The sequence below is a fragment of the Galleria mellonella genome, unplaced genomic scaffold (genome assembly GCF_026898425.1).
Source record: "Galleria mellonella isolate WM207_F2 unplaced genomic scaffold, CSIRO_AGI_GalMel_v1 utg1386, whole genome shotgun sequence".
Taxonomy (NCBI): Eukaryota; Metazoa; Arthropoda; class Insecta; order Lepidoptera; family Pyralidae; genus Galleria; species Galleria mellonella.
The window spans coordinates 30577-45554 of NW_026441994.1; the positions used below are offsets into that span (position 1 = coordinate 30577).

The 14978-nt window shown below is 30.9% G+C and overlaps 1 protein-coding gene across 1 annotated transcript; it reads left to right on the forward strand.

Annotated features, from left to right (window-relative positions):
* Window positions 1-1608: 1608 nt before the first annotated feature.
* Window positions 1609-9090, forward strand: LOC113515511 (ubiquitin thioesterase OTU1). Its single transcript, XM_026899751.3, has 4 exons — window positions 1609-2164; window positions 2978-3150; window positions 4320-4478; window positions 5905-9090. The coding sequence occupies exons 1-4, from the start codon at window positions 1774-1776 to the stop codon at window positions 6112-6114; spliced, it is 933 nt and encodes a 310-aa protein (XP_026755552.1). The 5' UTR covers window positions 1609-1773; the 3' UTR covers window positions 6115-9090.
* Window positions 9091-14978: the final 5888 nt, after the last annotated feature.

Sequence of the window (14978 nt, forward strand, 5' to 3'; positions counted from 1 at the left end):
GTGTATCTGGGTTCGGGATGATATCTCCTAGAACTTGCAAGAAACTCAACAGTTACTATTTTCAAATTAATATGTACATGTATTAAAATTAGATTCTATTTATATGTATTATTAAATGAAAAATAAACAAGCAAACAGAGCAGACCAGTCGCCACAAGAAGCACCCGTTCACTAGTATGACGGATGAATCAGCTATAATTACGCTCAACCATATTTTAAGGAACTCAACTACCTAGCCCATTACATCGTCTCCAGTTAGGGCCTTATAGATAGTATGACTAGCTTCGACTTACTTGAATACATCCTAAGTACAAATTTCGTGATTATACGATGTACCTTATCATCATTTGCAGCTATTACTACAACATAAGCACCGATTTCATCTTGTCTTCAGATTAGTACGATAACTTTCAATAACGTCCAGATGAAGTCAAAACAATTGTCAAAATGACGAACAGTAAGTTCCCGTTATTCAGCTATATGTAATTATATATATAAGTATACAAATTTTAAAAATAAGAAAGGTCTCATTTTAAATTTCCTTTTTTTTCTTAGTATGTTATTTTTTTCGGTTATTAAATTTATAAAAAGATTTGAGTCTATAACTATTCGTTTATTGTGTTATTATAAAAAAAACTAAACATATTTTTATCATTAGATAACTAAATAGATTAACTATACTGGATAGTATATATATGTATGCGGTGCGTATGTAGGTGATCAAAATATATCTTTTGTTCCTTTAATAATCGTTGTTCATTTTATAAACTCTGTTATCTCCTTAAAATTGGATTTTCTACTTTCTGTTTTGTGTTTAATGCTTCATCCTGACCATTATATTTTACAAATCATTAGCCTTATTTTTAGTAATAATAGTATAAAATTTTAATTCATAATTACTAAAAAAACCTATCCAATATATCTATGTCTCTTTATTTCCTGTCCAGTTTCCCTTTCGTTGTAAGCTATTGGGTAATACTATTGCTAAATTAAAGAAAAAGAGAATAGGTAACTAATATAAATGAATATTGAATTGTTTTGTAATTCCTTTTTATTCTTTTTTTCTTTTAGAATTTGTAAATTAAACTATAAGATTTTATGAATTGATAGCCATTGTAATATAGTTCCTTTATACTTAAATAAGCAATAATTAATAATTAGGTAAGAGACCTTATTTAAAAATACTCAATATTTTTAACAAGTTACGTAGATTGTTCGACAGATACTGGTTATATTATAAAATATATTTTATTTATTGCAGTTGGCAACTTCGATTCAAACTTTAATATTTTGTTTGTCATTGTCATGTCACCACAGAGCAGGTAAGTTAATCACTATGTTACTTAAGAGTCGGCACTGGCTTTAGATTTACAAAACTATTAAATTTAATCTATACAATCATCTGAAATCATCAACACAATGAAATAAATAAATACTCATGTGCTATGTAGTTTATAACATGTTTTAATCTAAAATATTAATATCGATAGGTATTAAAGAAGATGTAAATATCTTTTATATTATATGATAACGCAAATCAATGAACGGGTTGCATAGACTTCAAAGTAAGTACGATCTTTTTTTATTGTGAAGTGACGCAGGCCTGCTTACTATTGTCAGTTTAAAAAGTCAAAACCTGTAATTTATTTATTTCTATTGGCGTCTTTTCAGATCTCTCTGACCTGGTTTAAAATTAAAGCATTTAAAGGACGTGATCCCTAATTATAAAAAAAAATATTCAGACAACGCTTTTAATATAATACTAGTTTAAAAATGTCTGCCTTAGCGTTCAAAGTGAAAAGCAAAAATGGTCAACAAGTACTAAAAGATTTGACCTCTAATAGTACAGTGGGTGAACTAAAAATGTTTCTGTCTAGTTTAACGGACGTTAGTTGCGAGAGGATTTGTGTGTTGTGCGGCTATCCACCGAAGCCTATCGACACCAGTGATGACAATAAGAAACTAAGTGATATAGGATTGAAAACTGGGGAAACCTTGATAATTGAAGAGAAAACGGCTCCAGCGGCACCAGCTCAACCTAGTAAACCCGCCAAACCCGTAGAGAATGGCGTGGTTTCACATGAAACAATAGGGCCTTGCAGACCTGGTATTCTAATGAAGAAAGTAGTGCCATCTGACAATTCGTGTCTTTTTACTAGTATAGGTAATTATTCACCTTTCTAATGCTGATGATTTATATATTAAACACACACAAAATTATCTAGCTACAATCTTGTATGAAACAATACTATTAATATTATAATTCTAAAAGTTTTTAAAGTTGTTTATATGTTTGTTATTCAATCATGGTTGAAAGGATTTCAATAAAATATTGTTACTCAGTTTATATCCTGACATGGTACATAAGATACTTCAAATAGGCTACAGGTGATTTTTTTTTTCTGCTTCATGTACACAGCAAAATCTTAATAAAAATAATTATCTACTTCTCCATTTTAAATAGGTACTATTATATATGTATAGCAAAGTTCATAATTGGTTGAAGGTGCATAGAGGTAATGGACATAAACTCTATTATATAATTTTAATAAAGGAGTAAGGCCATTTGTGTAGTAAAAATAAATATTGTCAACTATTATGGTCCATAATATAGTCTCTTTCAATAAATCACTTTCCATGATGTATCTGCAAACTCCTGCTTTCATATTACACTGATACTATGCAAGCGTATACCCATAGCAGATATGGGGTTATCATTTCTTTTTCATCCCATAAAATATTACATATATAGAGAGTCCATTAACCAGATTAATTGTTGTTGCAAGGCATTCAAATAAGGGGATGTTTAAGTATTACATAACACATATTTTGAAGATTTTTGATCTTCCTTTCTGACTGAGGTTCAGATAATTGAGACTTTACTGCAGAGTTTATGAATACATAACATTTTATTTTAATACTTCTATAGCATTTCTGTTATTTAACAAAATAATCATAATGTGTAATTGAATTCCAGGTTTTGTATTAAATGGCAATGTTGACACAAGTGTGCATACATTGATGCGTCAGATCATAGCAATGGAGGTAGCCAGCGATGTGGAGACGTACAGTGAGGCGATGCTTGGCCGGCCAAACGCTGAATACTGTGTCTGGATACAACAGCCCAGTTCCTGGGGTGGTGCTATAGAAGTATGTTGTAAATTATTATACAGTAGCTTTTTTAATGATGACAGTGTTCCCGGCATAGAATAGGCCACTCCTTCTTTTCTTGTGATTTAATGATCAAGGGATGGGCAACAGTCTTCCTGTTAAAATATCACCAAAGTGTAACTGCAGTTGCCAACCCCCCTGCCAAGTGTGGCAACTACTGGCAAAACTTTCATTATGTGGAAGATCTATGTTCAGCAGTGGACAGTTAATGACTGATATAATAATAAAAAAAAAAATGGAATGATAGCATATACTGTAGTGCAGGCTGCATAAAACTCCATTGTCGGGGGGAAAGGGATTGTTAGTAATGAAGACTGAGAATCCCATTGCTAGCAATATACCCAACCAGGTCAACCTCCTCGCGGTTCCCCTTGGAAACTATCATGATTAATTCCAGATGAATTCATCATGAGGGGCTAACTGGCCTGTTTTCATTCTCATCAATCACCCTTCACTGGTGTCCCGTCAGCGTACCCGTTAGCGCAGGCGGGGTTACCATTCTATTTTCATCCAACATACAAAAAAAACATCCATTGTCACTTACTAAAAAAATAGTACACTATTTTAGACTTTTCCACAATTGGTGCTAAAACGTAACAAACAAATAAACTCACTGTTACATTTATGATACTAGCTCTATCCCGTGGCTTCATTTGGCTGAATAAGTTAATAAAATGTCTTACATTCTATGTTACAACATAAGCTATCCATTTACCAAATTTTATTCAAAACTGTTCAGTAGTTTTTACGTAAAAGAGCAAAAAAATTACACTAAGAAAACAATGGGCGATCTTATCGTTAAAAGTGATCTCATCCAGACAACCTTTAGATGGAGTTAGACCAGTTATGAACAGTTTGATAGGAGGTAAAATGACAATTCTGTTATTTTTAAAAACATATAGAAATGTAGCAAGTAGCTATGTACAGTGACCATCTGTCTTATAGACAGACAAAACTTCTTAAAATTATTGTTTTGCCTTCTGGCATTTGGTTTTATTAAGAACCCCTACACACATATATATATATTTTTAAAAATCTCTCAGGTATAGGTTCGTTTAGTTACAATAAACATCAATAAGAAATTTTCTGCTATAGGACCACAAAAAAAAAAAAAAAAAATAATTGTAATTTACAAATTAACATTTCAGGTAGCGATTCTGTCCCGTTTCTACGGTCTGGAGATGGCTGTGGTAGACACTTTAAATGCTATAATCAACAGATTTGGTGAAGACAAAAACTATGGGCAGAGGGTGTTCCTTTTATTCGACGGAGTGCATTACGATCCATTGTATTTAGAACAATCTGATGTAAGTCGCAATATCCGTTCCTTATCTTATATTCTTGTTTACAACAATAATAATAAATGTCAAATATTATACAAGATTAGTACATTGTATGAGGATCTTTGACCTCTACAATCTAGAAGCATCCTTTTACTTATTTCAAGATATAGTAATTGGTTATGTGGTCTCGGCATTGAATAGGCCACCCCTTCGTCGTAATGTCGTATAGGTAGCAGCACCTCTCTTAAAACAAATTAAATTTTCAAACTGACTGCGTTTGCCAATCAGTCTGCCAAGTGTGGCAACTACTGGTAAAGCCTCCCAAAGAGGAAATATTTTAACAGTTAAAGGCTGCTATAATGATGATGATGATGATGATGAAAATATAATTATTATATGAATTTTCTATACTTGTATAATGGGAATTTAACTAACTTAAGCACCTTACGCTCCTTGAAAAAGACTTCTAGATGAAGTCAAAACAATTGTCGGAAAAGACAAACACAGTAAGTTCGTTAAATTCCTACTGTGTATGTGTATAGACATCATATTAAAAAATTATTCCGTGTGGTCCCGGCGTAGAATAGGCCACCCATTTCTTTCCTGTAGGTGTCGTAAGAGGTGACTAAAGGAACTTAATTGTAGATGGATGGGCAGCAGTGTCCCTCTTAAAACATCTTTACAAGCCTAACTGCGGCCAACCGTCTGCCAAGCGTGGCAACTACTGGCAAAACTCCCCATATTGGGGAAGGCTTATGTTCAGCAGTGGACAGCTAACGGCTAAAATGATTAAAAATGAAAATAAGTTTCAAAAATAATTATGATCGTGTTTTACAAAAAAAAAAAAAAAACTACATCAAGTGTGGTAAAACCAGCTATTTTGATTTAAAAACTAAATTACTGAGCCGATTTTGATAAAATTTCTATATAGTTTAGAATATCGGAAATATTGCATAACATGCACATAATGATTAATTTCTATGACCAATCTTTAGGTATACCTTTTTTGTCTGAAAGCATATATCCTTTCAGGTAAAAAAAGATTTTCCCAAATAATTTTAAAACTCACGATGTTATGAGGTAACAAACATATAAAAAAATACAACCGAATCGAGAACTTCCCTTTTTTTAATTCAGTTGAGAAAGGTGAATTAAGAATCTCCTATTTTTGTAAATTACTAAGTCCCTTGTAAATAATACAAAAGGATAAAGGAATCAAATATAAAATTATATATTCAATTTTTTTTTTACTGGGTATTATTTAGTTTATCTTTAACTGTACGGTTATTACCCTTATACATTCTACAGTTTTCTTTCAGCTTCTCAAACGTTGACTGTAAGAGATCCCTTTATGGGATAAGTCCGCCATTGTATATTAAATCATTTACCAGTGTTTAATCTGAGTTATGTACAATAAAAATTTTACAATACAATACAATACTCATTGCAGGGCGGCATCCAAACGGTGTTTCCAGCAGAAGATATGGACATATATAGGGAAGCGGAACAACTGGCCCACGAAGCGAAATCGTCCCGCCAATTCACAGATCTAAACAAATTCACACTCAAATGCGTTGTGTGCAACAAATTACTAACAGGACAGGCCGAGGCTCAGAAGCATGCGAAAGAAACAATGCACACGAACTTTGGTGAAGTCTAGCACACAATAGGACTGTATATTTAATTTAATTAATCAACCTTATTATGTTGTACGCTATGCGATATTTCTTAGCTCTCTCAACTCTGTGAGTTACTCCAATATATTATAATATAATAATATCATCATCTTCATCATCTTCCTACCCTTATCCTAATCATTTGGGGTCGGCGTAATATGATATTATCCATATTACAAAAAGATTTGGTTATTAATTTTACGACCGGCCACCTGCCTGACGTCAACCCTCTTTGGGAGTTATATAATAATATATTTGATCTATTTTAGTATTGTAGTACCGTCAGCAAAAACATCACAAACTGATTAATACACTAAATCGATGTTCTAATACATTTAGTGCCTGAATTATGTAGTATATGCACTTATATATATATGCTTGGCATATTTAGTAAATAGTATAGATATATTTTTTATTGAAATTGCTCATCTTTTCTTACCAATATAAAAAATTAAATAACTAGAAGATGGCTGTAGATGTGAGATATAAGAGAAGAAAAAAGAAAATGAAGTGTCTTAAGACTAATAGAGGTTAAAATAATATTTTTTTAAGAAATTTGTCTATCTGTGTTAATCTGTGTTTGTTCGGATACCATATAAAAGCTTTTTCGTCAAATTGGATCCGGTTTTCACAGTTATGTTTATAAAGGTGTAATTTAGAATATGGTATATTTTTTATTTCGGTACGCCATTTAAAAAAGTTCTATATGAATTATTTATTAGCTTTTAAATCCATGCATACGAAATGGCTGGCAAAAAGCTAATTTAAAAATAAGATTATAAAAATTCTAGTTAGACAATAATACAGTATCGATTAACGCCTTTTCTCAACGTTTTTTTTATTTGCTGATGGTTCTACCACGTCAATTCTGTATATTTATTATATAGTAAAATGAATTTGGTGGTGAAATATCGCATTGGGTACAAATATTATTTTTATTATGTAATCTTTGATTACTATATAAATGTTACTTGCTATTAATAGGCAGAGTATTTATTTATTTCTCTCTTTCACAGTGTAAAGAATCTCAAAGTGTATTTCGACCTTAATAATTATAAATTGACAATATAAAAGAGAAAGAGACATACAAGAGCGAGAAAGCAATGTGCGAGCATTCCCTGTACATTATAATAACCTGTAGTGGTTTAATTAATTGTTTTTGCGTTTTTAATTTTTATTTGATTTAAGTGTATATAGAATGCAGTAATCGGATGTAGCATGAATTAGAAATGAAGCCCATGAAATTGCATATTTTATGTTAAAACTCTATGAATTAAATCCTTATGTCCTAAGAAATTAAATGCACTTACACGTGCAGTGCAAAGAAATTTTGTCCTGCTAACGCTCAGGCTATGGAATGAGCTTAAGAGATTACAGTATGGGGTTCTTCAAAATGGATGTATTGAGGTTTCTTCAGGGTCGGCAACGGGCACGTGACACCCCTAGTGTTGCAGGCGTCCATAGATTACAGTGACCGTTTACCATCAGACGGGCTGTATGCTTGTTTACCACCTTTGTGGTATAAAAAAGTAAGTTCTCTAACCTAATATTTGTCGTATATCTTCGTTGGATACTTCTGATAGCCTAAGATCCCACCTTTAAAATCTGCAGGTATAATATGGTTCCCAGGTGAAATTAGGTAAATATTTTGGTAAAATCGTTTAACTTGTCATGCCTTTTGATGAGATTTACACCAAACGAAAGATTATTCTTTTCTATATATGGAAAAAAATACGGTAACATATGGTTTCCCATGAAAAAGGTCGCAAGTAAGGGTTGTTGGCATCTAAAATTTTGTTTTAGATGATGGTGCTATAGTTATAGAAAATTGGTTCCCTTTAATAAAACCCATGCTAAATTTCTGTTTAGTATAATTCTGTGATACTATTTTTCTATACGACAATATAGTTTGCCTATAAAACATTGGCCGCAAATAAGTGTTACCACTTGGCGACTGTTACTTCTTAGAACTTCTGTCTTATCTTCTTACAGACAACCTAAATGTTTCTTTGAAAAGTCTTATACCTGCAGAATTTAGCAGCGGAATCTCGGGCTATGAATGTTTAATGCGTAAATTGAGATTTACACGATCACCTATGAGCCGAAGTTCGGCAATCAAAATCGGAATGTTCCAAAAAATCGATTATTCGTTTGAAAATTTACTAAGCTGTAGTGATTGCGATGATTATTTTTGCAATTGGCTGTCCATAGTTTTTGGCAGCATCAACGATTTATAAATGTAAAATTGGTGGTATCTGTCTTCACGCCATATCCTTTATGGGATAGGCAGTATCCAGTGCCAAAGGTATACTTATTTGCGATAATACGATTCATTCTTTGTTAATGTAAAAATTACTTAAGTAATTGTTATAATTCTAATGTATTTTATTAATTCGATTTATCACTTTAGGTGTTTAATGTAAGATATAAATTATTTGGAACATAATGTACGTTCATGTGTATTTAAAAAAAAAATGAATCTAAATTGATTCTTTGGGCACAAAATATATTATAAAAATTGTCACCCTATTTTTTGCTATTACTAAATGTATAGATAATGTCCCAAATAACTTAATCTTATGATATTCCAATAAGGAAATTTATTTAAATCAATGCGAAAGTGGCGCCACCAACTACTTAAATAACGGCAAATATGTAGTCTGTAGAACTCTACTGATAAAAAGAGTGACTTTAAAAATGAATTTATAACGGAGGGAAAGTATTGTTTTTAACAATTTATTTTCCCGTAAATTACCATGGAGCAGGATGAAATTTTATAACACAGTGGCGCCCCTGTCGCAATAAATTGGTAGTAAGACTTCTTTATATAAGTACTCATAAGCTCTGCCTATTTCAAGTTATTGTAACAAGTTCCAAATATTTGTTTTCGATCCGTTCACATAGACATTTTTTAACGGTGTATATTTTGTTTTGATAGTAATAAATATTATTTATTATTTCACATGTGTATCATTTCTAACATATTTAAGTTAAATTCGCTTTACATAATTTTTAATGATTTATAAGCCAAAAGGACTCCGGACTTGTATCACATTCACAATTCTATTGCCAAGGAATTGGTGCTTGGTTGGTTGTTTTTTTGTTTGAATGATGAGATATGATGATAAAATTACAGGGTACTAAAGTATAGCACTGAGTACCACAGACGTCACAGTCTATTCTATTATACCCATATCTATAGCCAAAAGCTTGCACGTAGCTGTTAGCTCGTTTGTTTATTCCAATTTATTATGAAAGTACTTTGAAGAAGAAAGTACCTTATATTTACCTCTAGACTAGGCATATTTGTCGATAACTATACGAGATTTAAATGACTAATTATATCGATATTTTACGTGTGAGAAAAGAATGGCGAATATAGAAAGAGCTAGAAAAGTAGACCTTAATAACAATTCCAGAACAAATTATTATCCTGTCCGGTTGAAGTATGTCTACAAAGCATTAGCCTTTGTTTATTATTGTCACTACTATTTTGCATTGGCTTTAATAGTAGTCAACTCTAAGACCAGGGGGGAGAAGGGTTTATTAGGAATGCAAACTGTCAGTCACATTGCTAGCAATATACGCTGTCAAGTCGCCCTCCATATGGTCCTCCCTGGAAACTATCGCGCTGAATTCCTGGTGTATTCATTACGCTCGCCTATCATCATTCACTGGTGTCGCGCCAGCGTATACCGTTAGCGCAGGTGAAGAAACCATTTCACTATCATCCATTAAAAAATTCATGACCAAAGACACTACTAATCCGCGTAGGTGACTGATTTTCATGTCACAAAGATTCTCAACAAAGGAGTGACGTCTCTAGTTTTACATTTGTTTATTAGCTATGATAGCTAACTTCAAGCCAGTGGTGTTTGTTTAAAAAAGTTTAATAATACAACAAAAGGTAAACTTTATTCGATTTATTTTTAACACAAAAATGTACAATATCAATAAATATAATAGTCACATCGGCTCTATCACTTGTCATTACACCTAGTATTCATACAATGTTGTCATACAACACGATTGCTTATTTAACATAATACAATATAGACAAGTTATATTTAACATTAGAAATTGTGCATTTGTGTAGTGGGCGATCCACGGTATGTATACATTGCTTACTTTATTAAACTCTTCATTATTATTATATAATCAACAATATTTGAATGTAGACGCCGCAATCGAAATAATAATTTTGTATTATAATTTGTCATTATAAATAATCAAATTTATAAAGCACATACGAATTATAAATGTTTAATATTAAATTTGTCTTTATAAGTAGGTTTTGTACTGAAATAAAGGTAGGTTAGGTACGATTGTAAATACTTTGAAATAATTTAAGTTTAGTTTTTTTCATTTTAAAGATTGATATACGTATTTAAAAGTGAAAATACGTACTAAAATGAGTGATGGAGATTTAATATCTTTTATGAAATATCTATTTAATGCTGGACAATTTTTTTTTTACTATTTAATCGCAAAATAACTTCTAATGTGTATTTTATGCCTTACCCGCATAAAGCTTAATTTATTCTGAATAATAAATGAACCTTAGCCAATTTAGTTAAAGTCGAATTTTCATCAGTCTAACTTAAATAACAAAAACTAGTCCCGACTACATTCGTTACAAGGAATGAATTTGATCCCGAAAAAAAGAAATATAGTAAAAGTGGCAGTTTTTTCATTCTAGAATCGGTAACGCCTTAGCGATGCAAAATGAACCTTATCTTCACTCCCAATTGGAATGTTTTTTGTGTTCATTAGAAAAACAGCACAATCGTCGCCGTGTTAACTTGCAAAAAATGATATATAATGCCATAAGCTGAAGCATTAGCGATTATAGAAAACAAACGAAGTGAAAATGAAATAAATATAAGTCTAAAATATAAGTCTAAGTATCAAGACTGGTTTTGTATTGCCACCGTCTGAAATGTCATTTTTCAATAATAATCTTCAACATTTCTATTAATTACCATACTTAAATTTTGATAGTAAAAATATTTGAAATATTTTAAAAGGCAAATGGAGTAGTAAATACATATTTAGTGGCAGATTTATGTGAATAATGTTCTATGGTTAACCATTTAACGTTTACTTATTTAGAAATATTGTTAATAATTTATTTTTGAAAACTGACATATAATACAGAAATTACCACTTTTCGGTATGAATGACTTTAAAGGCAAAGCATGAAATTGGCATATATTAAGCGAACTCACGACAATTTAGTATACATTGAAACAATAACTATAGTATTGATATATCGTAGGATCAATCTTGTTTTAACAACCAATATTGGCTTTTAGCCAAGACATATTTACATAATGGGTTAATGAATTCTATGTGCATTTTATATGAATTGTAAACATGATAATATACCGAGCAAAATGCTAATCGCGAAAAATATATATTTTATTAATAGTAAGTAGTAGGTAGGTTTTTTTTTTATTGAAAATTCGTAAGTAACATGCCTGTATTAGCCTTTGTGATAGGAGAGTGCATTTATTAATTTTTTTAATAAGTGAATTATTTCTTTGAAATACCTACTTGGCGAAGTTGAAATTATTAGCATTGGAGGATTACATGCTCACAGCGATTTGAGAGTGACTATTGTTCTATTGTAGGTATGTATATAAATATAATTAATGTTTTTGTTACTAAAATAACAACAAATTTTTGGAAACAATTAGTATGGGAATAGATTTTTTTTTATGCAACTTAGAATTATAAACAAGCTGATGGTTCACCTAAAGTGCCAACCGTCGCCTATAGATACATAAACAGTACCATATACATAACAGAATATATGTGTAACATATCATTATGAAGAGAATTTACGTTTTATAATAAGTTTAACTTACAGCTTAAGTTTTTTTTTTTTTTTTAATTATGCTTTTAATAAAATCCAATAAGAATTTATTACACTATTATGATGACAAACAAGCATATGGCCCGTCTGATGATAAACGTGGTTACCGTGCTCTGTGGACACCCGTAGCATCAGGGATGTCATGTGCAAGTTGTTGACCATTGGCCACACATAAAAAAAAAACTTTTTTTTCTGTAATATATGTATGACAATGCAGACAGATCGGAATAACAACAAACAATTTTGAAGTTACTATATCAAGGAAATATATATATTAATAATGCCAACGATTTCGACTTAGCCAAGTAGTAATAACTACATTTCTCTGTCTACCCTGCAATACCACTATTGGTAGACACAATTTGTTCAAATATATTCATATAACTCACTGTGATATGAATAGATATATTTTTGTTCAATTTACATATAATTATATACATAAACATTATATTAGTATAAATATGTAGGAAATATAATTGTTAGTCACTTTACATGTATTTTGTACATAAAATTTATGCACATTTTTTTTTGTACTCGTATTTACAAGCACAAAAGAAAGACAATTGATTTTTACAATTTACAACACGATTTTGACATAAATATTTTTATAACTACATTAGTTAATTAGTTTTAAAATCTCAAGATATAGGAATATTTTGCAGAAACATCACTAGCTAGTCTATAACGTTAATATGCACCTTTGGAGCGATTTTACAATTTACCTTGGTACGACACGATATGATACCGTACGATTATACCGTCACGATATAATAGGGCAACAAAACATGTATATAATTACATAGAGTCGCTATTAATTTTCTGTATGAGCACGCCAATTTATGAATCCACTCAATTGCATACATTCTAGCTCTACTTACAATATTGACATTCGTGACGTTAAAGTCGTACGCAATCGTGACGTGCTACGGTAAATTACAATAAACGCGCCATTAGAATGAAAAATTACTAATGGCCTATACATGTAATGTTACAGCTTAAATACCTACATGGAACGTTAGCAATATATGTCAAAATACAGCAGTGCGGGAGCTCGTGTGATGTAACATGTTACGTAATATTACATGAGGTCATATAACATGTAAAGTTACATGTTACGAGACCTCATATAATTTTTAGTCAATACAGCTTAATATTCAAGCGGCAGCTCCAATTAAAGATTAATAAAATACAATGAAAACACCTACCTTTATACAATTATATTTTCAAAATTTTCTTTACAATATTTTATATAATTTACAATTTCAAAAAAAGCATAATACAAAGATATTGCTAATATTACAATAAAAACTTTCCCCTTATAAACACTAATATATTTTTTGGTCACTAAATAACGTGTAAAGCAAGCTTTTTGCATGGATTTAATATTAAATGTCAAATTGTTTATTGATTGGTAAATTTTAAATTTTCACGTTTTTACACGTTTTATCGCGTCGGGTTAATTTCAAAAAAATATATTTATATATTTATCGATTTCTGAGTAATGCCGGAATATGCTGTTCCATATTGACAGTACCTTCTTTCGTTCATAGATTTTTTATTACAATTGTTTAGACAAGATTTAAAATAAATTTCAAAATGACTGCTATTGGAATTAAGATTAAAAATGGTCGAAGAAATTAACTTAAAATTAAATAAAACAATATTAAATACACAACAAATATTGCAAATCGAAATACTAATGGACTGGTCACCCCGTAACATATTGCTAGGAATAGTAAGTCATAATTGTAATAGTTAAGTCTGTAATAAATAATGATAGGAATACACGATAAAATCGAAATTGTCAAAGTCCTTTTAAAAGTATTCTATTGGTGAAAAGTATTTTATCTTTTACCAAAGAATTAAACAGTTAAAACGAGAACAGTGACCCCCTTAATAATAGAACCTTTTATAAACCTGTTTTGTCTATTTATTTATATAATAATATAATCCAGCACTCATGCACTTTACCTGCTTTCTCAATGTAATGAGTTGGCTGGAAGAGAACTCTTTCAGAGATAAGTCCATCCTTTCTCACAATCTTTATATCTACGTAATTTACAAGTGCAATAAAGAATATATATTTTTTTTTAATTTGAAAGAAAGTGACAAAACAATAACTAAAATAGATTTTTAGTAGTTTTTATGAATAAGAGGATTAATCTCCCATATTGATTCGACAACAAGACAGGTCCGTGCGTGACTACTTCGGTTCTAGTTCTAATTTACTTAAAAGGACTTATAATTTCGATTTAACCCGTATACAGGGTTACCCGTGATGTGTATACTAAGACAAAAACCAGAGTTAACACTCATAAAAATGGACAATTTGGTCTGAGAAGCATAGTTGAAATTTTAAAGTATTTTATACAATTTTCATATTAATAGAATACGTAATAAAACCGTTTGTATAAAAGCCCATTATTTCTGAATTTTCTACTATTGTAAAGTAATCGCGTTTCATGAATAGTATCATAGTATCGGCTTAGTATAAGTTACGGGTAACCCTGTATAAAAACCGTACTAGTCTACAAAAACACATAGTAAATCTAGTTATTGGAAAATCATATTTATACTAATAGGTGATACAACTGAATAAATAGCTAATGTAATACACACAACCATAGATCTGTTGCTTTTGATTACAGTCTACAAGACTCCTAAATTATTCTTTCCTTCTCTTCATCAGCCATAGTTTAATAAATAAGTACTATACTTCGTTGAATTTATTTCAGGGTTGGCAACGCGCGTATAGTATTGCGGATAGGGTTTCGTCAGATATAAATAAAACAGTAGTTCTTGAAGGGTCTTCAAATGTTTTATACCGCAAAAGTCGGCCACCCGTCTGATGCTAAAGGCGCGTTGTTTCGTAACTGTTACTCCAGTCCATCGTACAATGACTATATAGTCTAATGTAATGGAAGACTCTGAATTAATTAAAGTTGTACTAAGAATAATATATATAATTAC